Below are 9,300 nucleotides of genomic sequence, written 5' to 3' on the forward strand. Positions count from 1 at the left end.
CCCAATTATCCTGCCAGAAGTTTATGGAGTTACCTTTCCCAACTTCTCCCTTAGCCCAAAGTTTGAATAAAGGAAGCAACTTGAGGATTCCTTTCCACCAGAATGAACCCAATGGTCTAGGGGTAAGGATGCCATTAGGATAGTAAGATTCCCAAATAAGATTCACCCAGGGGAGTTCTGCGTGGTTCAAAAATTTATGGATGTGTTTCATCAAAAGGCATTTGTTGTGAGTGGTAATGTCTAAAATTCCCAGACCTCCTTGATCTTTGGGGACACAGGTTTTCGCCCAAGCAATCAAAGCAGGACCTCGTTCTTCAACACCATACTTTCTCCAAAAGCACAATCTGAGGAATTTATTGATCTGATCAACTATGCCAGCAGGTAGAGAAAGTGTGCTCATAAGAAAAGTTGGCAAGCTTGTGAAAACAGACTTAATGAGCGTGAGTTTATCCCCACAAGATAGCAGTGTGGAGCAGCCAACTAGTCTTCGGTCAATCCCTTTAATGATAGGAGCAAAGTCTTCTAGCTTTGGTTTGAGTAGATTAAGAGGTAAACCAAGATAAGTGAAAGGTAGACTGCCAATAGAACATCCCAAGATGTTGGCCAGAAGGTGCATCTTGTGCTCCAGTGTGTTGATTGGAATCATTGCAAACTTTTCAAAGTTGATTCTTAAGCCAGTGTAAGCAGTGAAATGCATTAGGAGATCCTTGAGTTGTTCTAATTGAATTCTGCATGCAGGCATGATTAAGACCGTGTCATCAGCATATTGGATCACTGAAAAATCAAGGCAGGGGTGTAGCTAAAGAGGTTTTGAAATGAGGCCTGTCACCATTGCTTTATTTAGAATTGTTTGGAGCAGATCAGCAGCAAGTACAAATAGGAGTGGGGATAAAGGGTCTCCTTGTCTGACACCTCTTTTGCAGAGAAATTGTTTTCCTGGCACACCATTGAGGAGCACAGGAGAGAAGCCAGATGTGAAAACCATATCCATCCACATGAGCCATCTAGGTCCAAAGCCTCGAGCAACTAAAATATCTTTGATGGTTTGATGCTCAATCATATCAAAGGCCTTCTCAAATTCTAACTTGAGGAGAATCAATTCCTTGTTAGAAGTTTTACACTCGTAGAGATATTCATAAGCCCAGGGCCAAGCAATCCTGGATAGATCTTGATTTAAGGAACCCATATTGATTTGTATGAACCAGCTTCAGAATTACTATCTGTAGTCCGTTGGCAAGTAGCTTGGTGATAATCTTTACGGAACAGTTGAGTAGAGAAATGGGCCTGGAGTCATTTGGTGTAGCTGGTGCATCTTTCTTTGGAATGAGTGTAATATAAGAAATGTTGATGCTCTGCAAACTGATGGTTCCTTTGAAGAAATCATCTATCAATGCATAGAAATCTGGGGAAATGATGTCCCAACAGAATTTAACAAAATCAGTGTTGAAACCATCAGGCCCAGGGGCTTTATCAGCAGGCAGATTCTGAAGCACTCTATCAATTTCAGCTTTAGAGAAAGGTTGCTCCAGAACTGTTAGATCAGTAGTTCTATCAACCAAAGTGTCCAATTCGAGGATATTAAAAGTAGGAGTGGATGTGCTAAGCCTTTTTTTGAAAGCATTTAAGAGGATACTAGCCTTTACATTATGTTCCCTGCAAATATTACCAGCCTCGTCTTGCAGACTATCAATGTGGTTCACTCTGTATTTAATTGTGGCCTTTGCTTGAAAATACTTTGAATTAGCTTCTCCAAATTTGACCCACCTAATGGTAGATCTTTGTTGCCAGTAGATCCTCTGCCACTCCATTAGTTGTAACAAATGGTGTTTCAAAAAGTTCATGCCATTCCATTCTGAGATAGCTAGAGGCCTGAATTCTTCTATAGTATCAAGAAGAATCACCTCATTAGTATTTTTGATTGAGATGCTCAGTTGAGAAATTGTTTTAGCCCAGATTTTGAGACACTTTCTTAATCTCTTAAATTTAGCTGAGATTCTCTTAACAGAATTTGTGATGTGGGTTTCCTGCTCCCAGTTTTGCTCGACCACCTCTTTAAAACCCTGTACTTCATCCTGAAGTTTTCAAACCTGAATATCTTGTTAGGAATGTGTGTACCAATTTGGATCAAACATGGGGTGTGATCAGAGATTAGTTTGCCAAGGGGCAAGACCAATGTATTGGGGAATTCATTGGTCCAAGATTTTGAAGTAAAATCCCAGTCCAGCTTCTCTAAAAGAGGGGCATCTTGCATATTAGTCCAAGTGTAATTTCCACCCTTTAGAGGGATTTCAACCAAAGCTAGGGCATTGATGGCCTCATTAAATTGTAACATCTCTGTGAAGTTGCCTCCAGCCCTGTTTCTATCACTTAGAAATCTGACATAGTTTAAATCACCCATGATAATCCATTTAGTATCTACTAGCATTTGAATATCTTTGAACCAATTCAGGAATTGAGATCTTTCTGGTCCAGGGCTCATAGACATTTCAAAGAATGAAAGAATCTCCAGGCATAGCAGATGTAAAACGAACAGATAGGGAGAAATCATTGTGAAAAAGATTTTCCCCTGTAAACAGAGAGCCATTCCAGGCAATAAGTAGTCCTCCCGAAGCACCTACCGAGGTTAGAAACTCAAATTGATTGATCCTTCTAGGACAAAAATTCTTGAGATATCTTGCATCAAAAAAATTCTCTTTTGGTTTCTTAAATGCAGATGATGTCAGCATTGGACTCAGCAATTTTATTCTTCAGAGCCAGCCATTTGTTAGAATCATTAATGCCCCTAATATTCCAATTCAAAATGTTCATTTGAATCTTGATGAAGTGTAGCTGCAAGGTCTGTGATTATGTCCTTTAGATGTGATATCAAACAAACTATAACCAGCTCAATGGTCCAGTTAACTTTCAAAAGCCCACAGTGTGACAATAGCAGAAGTCATCCATAACTGATCCATCAATTTCAAACAAAATCTCAAATCATGACAAATGACCAAATAACAGTCAAGCACAGCACAAAAACCATTCCAAATGGTGCAAGTGTCACTAATATCTCCCCAAAAAATGGAATAAGCAGGACTGAGATAAGAGAAGTTTCCAGCCATATCATCTGACAAAGTTCTTACAATACTTGAACAAAAGGCAGCCCATACTGTAAGGTTTCAATTTAAAATAAATATCCCACTGATAAAAGTGCTAATAATCAGGTCCAGCATCATTACATAGCAGCATAACTGAAACTAAAAAATTCTAGGGCATGAAGATTGCAGGCTTCTTCTGCACCTCCTTAGCAGTACCCTTTGTCTCCTTCTTTTTCTTGGGCCACTGAAGCATCTCCTCTGTGCAATCCTTAACATTGGCCTTGCAAAAGGAAACATAAAGGTTTTTAATAACTCTTAAGGGTAAAGCAGGTGGGTCAGTACTGCATGGGAGGCAATTTTTATCTTTGCAAACTTTCCATCTAAAACCTTTGTTAGCTCCTGCAATCTATAACTTCTCCATACCTCAGTTTCACATATGGGTGCCTTGTCTTTTCTTTTCTTTCTAGCATAAACAGCAGATGTGCTTGCCAAGTGTGCTCCTTGACCATCCACCACACTGTTGCGGGCAGGTGTTATAGCTTGTTGGGCTGAAGAAACTTCCTGCTCCAGGCTAATCTGCTGACAAGTAGGTATATGAGCAGAAATGCATGAGTCAGGGAAGGCAAAAGGAATGAGCTTGTGTACATATCCTTCAATGATGTAATTCCAGAGTTGAGAAGATGACAATTATTTAGCCTAGTCAAAGCTATCACGTGTTAGGAGAGCAACAGTGACAAATTTAAACCATTCACATGGTACCTGAACCACTTTGTCCATTCCATCAGCAGGCTTAAAGTGCTTGTTCCACAGCTCCAGACCTTCCTTACACAGGAAATCATCTCCTGCATCTGGCAAAGAGGTGCCTGCTATTAGGTCTCTGATTTGAGGATCCAACTGCTTTGGGTTTTGTACATTAGAAACAGTAACTGCAACACTGAAAACAAGGAGAGGGAATCCAGGTGGGGGCCCAAGACTGGTACCTTCAGAGCTGTCAGAAGCAGTGTGTGCATCCTGTGGAATAAGATTTGCCACCAGTTGTGTCTTCCTGAGCCATAATGTTGTTCTCACTGTTGTCCAACTGTACTCCTTCTGGGGCAGAATTGGTAGGTTTTGGAGGTGCACAGTCAATGTTTTGGTTGACCTTCATAGCATAAACATTAGCAGAGCCAGGGCTATCATCTAGTGGAAGTAGAGTCAAATGAGGAGCTTCCGGGACTACTTGCAGCATATCTGCAGTGGCATCTTCCTGTTGAACTGCAACAAGTTGTTGCAATCATGCAACAAGTTGTCGTTGTGGGGCTGCAGAGCAGTCTGCTCCAGAACATGAGCCTCTGCAACTCCAGCTAGCTCTGGAATTGGCAAGTTAAGGTCGAAATTTGCCTGAAATTCTGGGTGTTGATCTGGGATGACCAGAGAAGCTAGAAGTTCTTCAAGATTCTGAGGGGGAGGGCCTCCAAATACAGAGCTGTCAGGGTGAGCTTCCCCAGGGGGCACTCCAATATTCAGACCAAGAGATAAAGTCAAATCACAGCCATCTGCAAATAAAGGAATGGGCACTTCCTCCTCTAGTGGTTCAAGCAAATCATTCAGCTCCAGAAAGTCACCAGCTTGGATCTCCTGGTCAACTAGCTACTGCTGCTGAGGCATAGCCCAATGCCCCCATCCTTCATCCTCTTCCACTTGCTCTAGAACATTATCATCATGTTACATAAGATGAAAGCCAACAGGTCCTACAAGTAGGTTTTCGTTGGGCTGATGGAATTGCTCCTGCGATCTGGGGTGAGGATTTCCATTCGAAGGCACCGGATCTTCATCTGGCAGAGGATTACCAATGGGCATGTCAAAGATGATCACCGAACAGGTCCAAGACTGCCCACTGAAGTTCTTTGCACCAGAGATCAAGATACTGGCCGGAACATCACGAAGCGCATCAATCTTGACACGGACAACGGTTGCTGCATCAGATGATTTAAATCTATCCCAAACCATCATTTGTCCAAAACCAGGAACGTCATTTGAGATTTCATGGAACAAGCGCAAATCAGCAGGGAAACCCACAATCAGTAACCAGACTACCCTAGTAAGTTCAAAGTTTCTCCACTTCATCCCCTCATTGCGCCTTTGGAAAACAATATGGATGTCTCCAAAAGCATGTGGGCCTCTGTTAACCAGGAAATCCCAATCTGCCGCGCTAACCAATCTCACAAAAGCTTGTCCAAATGGGCATCGAGAGATAGAAGTGACACCCATGCGCTTGGAATGAAGGAAATCATGCAGAACTTCTTGAACATTGACGAAAGCAGCCTCACCTTCTGGCATTGGAATGATTGTAGCAATGGTGAGGTCTTCGTTGGCAGGAGCAAGAGCACCATGGATTACACGATGGTGAGCGGTCCTGCCGTCGACCTCAATGGCATGGCAGCTAACAGGGATAACGGGGGTGGGATCGAATGGAGACGTAGCCATCTCTAGCAACGTCGGCGAGCTCGAGGGAGCAACAGAGGAAACCACATGCGATGAATGCGGGTGTCGCAGGGGAGCAACTATGCGGTGGGAATTGGAGGCATCGAGCCGAGTGGCTGTCTCGTGCTAGGTGGCCCCGAAGCTCGCGGGTCATGTTGATTTGACTGGACTGGGCTCGATTGCGTGCCGCTGTCGGTTCGCTTGAGAATCTATAGCCCTCGGATTTTGCTGCTGGTTGACGGGCACAGGATTGGAACCTGGAACATTAATTGTGCCACGCATTCTGCAATTAATCTTAACGTGGCCCATCCTATTGCATCCATGGCAGCGGATTCTATTAGTGCATTTGGGCCAAAAGTGACCCGTGGCGAGGCAACAGACACAAAAGGGAGGTCTGTCATTATGGGCCTTAGTGGCCCCTGAGCGATTGCCAAGCCCAGAATTTTGAATACCCATAGATTTCGCATACCCATAGATTTCGCCCCAACAATAGCGATGTTATTGGGTTCAGTTAAGATTGGGTTTGAAGACGACCTTGATTGAATCAGGCACTGAGAAACTATCAGAAGTCATGTAAACATGAAGGATGAACATTCAATTCACCTGAAGAAAAAATCCGTGGGGATTGAACTGCTTCGGCATGAGATCTACGATCTTTGGAACGATCAACCAGGGTCCATTCCAGCTCAATTTCTTGCTGGTAGAGTCTGAATTCCTTGCGAAAATCCGGGCCTCCCTTGCCCCAACGAAAGAAACCCACATTGAAGAGATCATTTAAACAATTCCCACCTTTGTTGATAGCGAAACCCACATCTCTAGAGACGACACTGAATTTGAAAGACCAGTTTTGCATACAAGATACCTTGAAACGGGAAGCATGACCTCCAAAACAAGATTGCAGAATGAGACAGGCCGAGTGAATGTTGATACGGAGCCTTGAACGAGAGAATTCTGCGACCATGACGAATTCCTTGAGCTTGCTACCATCAAAGTGATTCACTGGGACACCAAATTGCTTCCAGATGAAGGCCTCGAACGCCAACCCAGGCTCGAACTTGAGATCAGAAAGGGCCATACTGAAGGAGATCACTAGCACTAAAGGAGAGATTGAGTGGGAAGGTAGTCAATGACTTAAAAGGCAAACACAGGAGATGCCCATGAAGCTATACTTAGGGAGGTCAGACTACATGCACAAGCTTTTGAGTGCAATTTCAGTCATGAGAGCGGATCAAGAAATCATGAAGCTGATAGTCTAGTGGAATACTCTTTGTACCTAGACATATGTGGCTACTTGAGCCGCATGACACTGTAATCATACCTCTGGAATGAGTTAATCAATAAAGTTTTAGTTCCCCTAAAAAAGAGAAACCAACCCTTTGCTGAATCAAAGGGAAAGTAATCAATCACTCAATCTCCCCGCCTAAGACAGCGCATTCTGATTACTAATCAATCACTCAATCTCCCCACCTAATACAGCGCACTCTGATTACAAAACTATACGTTACCAGTCATGAACCCTATGCACCTGTTAGTGACAATGCTGGATTTTCTCCATCAGAAAGCCTCAGAAGAATCTTGGAGATCTTCTCTGCAACAAGAATCTGAACCAGAATTCTTTAACGCCATTGACGAACAGCACTTCAGGATATCAATTGTGCATCACACCAGCCACTGCTAGCTAAACAAAACTGTCAGTGGATGCAGAAATGTAGTTCACGCCTTTCCGTTTGGGCATCCTGAAAATTTTCCCAAGGAAGTCAGATATCGAATGACATATATGAAAGTACTGGGGACTGGAGGAGAATCTGGAGCTTTAAGGTAATATACCAGTTAACGTATACGTATAATCTGTCACACTACACTTTCACAGATTTTCTTAACAATGTTGCATATTATTGGTACACGTTTGCCTGAAGTGACAATACCAACACACCAATGGCTGATTAAATGCCTGAAGTGACAACACCAACAAAAGAAGAGACCGTCCCATGGCCAATTAACTGAAAATTGACCGATTAATTGAATATCTGTGTCTTGCCTTTTCATTTTCTCGAACATGAATAGTTCATTCCAGGTTATAGTGCTTGTCATAACCTTCATTTCAATCAAAGAATCTAGTATCTCACAAGGGCTGGCATTATTGCATAGCAATCCGCTAAGCAATGAAAAAGCCAGTTCAGAAGTAGTGTGTCTGGCAGATTGACCAGAAGTTCAGCCTACGAAATAGCAAACCTGTTAATAAGGTAATACCTGGAATAAAATATTTAAATTGGTAGAGATAAATTCAAGTCCTGAGGTCCCTATCTTTGAGGCTCAGGCTACTTTCACGCCTGCACTTTAATCCTAGACAATAACCAATGTGAAAGGATCAAAACCATCTTTCTCAATGATTGACTGCTAATAAAGATCCTAAATTTGTGCTATGCTAACATAGCCATGTATTCCTTCGAATAACACGACAAACACCTACGAATTAATACCCTATGTCCTAATCCTTCAAAAATCGCATGCACTTCTGTGGAATGCTAAGGCGAAGTTCTTGGTGCAGGTATCAATCAGGTTCATCAGGCAACGCTGCCGCACCCCATGAGTGCCGTCTTTGTGTACTATGGCTGGACTGAAGCTTTTCCCTCGTAATAACTCCAGCGAACAATTAGGTAAGCTAAAGATTCATAACTCCCGACTCTTTTCTTTCCAGCCCTCTCAGGCTATTAGCATTCGGGGCCATTGGATGTTCAGATTTAAGCATTTTCTGCCGTCCGATTGCTCTTAATCACTTGTCCACTCCCTCCGTTCGCTGCGAACGAGCAATTTCCGCGCTGGGCCGCTGCTCTGGTGGCATTTTTTAGCACCTGCGGTAAACTTGGGCCTACTGGGCTTCTACCATCCTTCCCGTGCAGCCAGAAAAAGGCCTCTGGGTGTCCCCTCTGGCTCATGCAAAAAGAATCACCTTCTGGCTGAGAAACCCCTAAAAAAACTGCTGACTCGGAAGGGACACACGCTCACCTAGGCCAGAGCTCTGTGAGGAAAAAAAAATCAACCAGGCATACATTGCGGGGCCTCGCCGGCCTACGCGGAGCTTCTCGCTCGCCAGCGCGCCTCTGTAGCTGATGCGGCAGGGAGATGCGAACGGGTGCTGCATGCGGCTGTTGAGTGACACGTCGTGGGCTATTCAAACAATCCGCTAGCATTGAAGCAAGCAGTAAAGCGTCAGTTTCTGGATGGCACTAATGGCAGCTGAGGTGGCCCCTTTCGTCGACGGCGACCAATGGAGGTACGTTACTCTTTGCTCCCTGCCTAGACCTTCATCCGCATACCTCCACCTCCACCATGCCTCAAGCTCTACCCGTTCCGCTTCTTATCCCGGCAGGTTGCGGGGCCTCGTGATCTATACATGCAAAACTAGGTACAGAGCAGCCGCTGCCACTATCTCCACCTCCACCATGCCTCCTCCATCCGCCTTCCATCTTGCCACTCCGCCGTCCGCGCCACACGAATGATAGCAGTGGTGGCGATGAGCTTGAGGTTCCTGTTCTGCCCTCCGTCCACACCCTCACAAGAACGCAGATCGGGGGCGACAGCAACAACAGATATTTTCTCGGTGCGCAGTGCCATGGCTGCACTCTCCATTCAAGCGTCGCGGCCTTTCCCTCAGGAGTGTCACCACAAGGAACATGCAGTGGTGTTGCTGCCATCACTTCCTCTCCATGGCCAAGTTGAGCTGTCACCTTCCTCCTACAAATTTACACATTGAACTAGA

At 44.2% G+C, this 9,300-nt stretch overlaps 1 protein-coding gene across 6 annotated transcripts in view; it reads right to left on the reverse strand.

Moving 5' to 3' along the window:
- Positions 1–3,090: 3,090 nt before the first annotated feature.
- The window catches only part of LOC119295979 (ATP-dependent DNA helicase At3g02060, chloroplastic-like), a 34,498-nt gene continuing 28,288 nt past the window's right edge, over positions 3,091–9,300 (reverse strand). For 2 of the 6 annotated variants that reach the window (XM_037574396.1, XM_037574401.1), the window contains 5 exons: positions 7,368–7,756; positions 4,058–7,276; positions 3,837–3,925; positions 3,501–3,653; positions 3,091–3,357 (listed from right to left, as the gene is read on the reverse strand). In XM_037574396.1, the coding sequence (XP_037430293.1) occupies positions 7,655–7,756 (102 nt within the window). In that variant the 3' untranslated portion in view covers positions 3,091–3,357; positions 3,501–3,653; positions 3,837–3,925; positions 4,058–7,276; positions 7,368–7,654. Of the gene's footprint in view, positions 3,358–3,500; positions 3,657–3,836; positions 3,926–4,057; positions 7,277–7,367; positions 7,757–9,300 lie in introns of all 6 variants that reach the window. The other 4 variants (XM_037574398.1, XM_037574399.1, XM_037574397.1 and 1 more) reach the window with 4 other exon arrangements.

This window comes from Triticum dicoccoides, chromosome 4B (genome assembly GCF_002162155.2).
Source record: "Triticum dicoccoides isolate Atlit2015 ecotype Zavitan chromosome 4B, WEW_v2.0, whole genome shotgun sequence".
Taxonomy (NCBI): Eukaryota; Viridiplantae; Streptophyta; class Magnoliopsida; order Poales; family Poaceae; genus Triticum; species Triticum dicoccoides.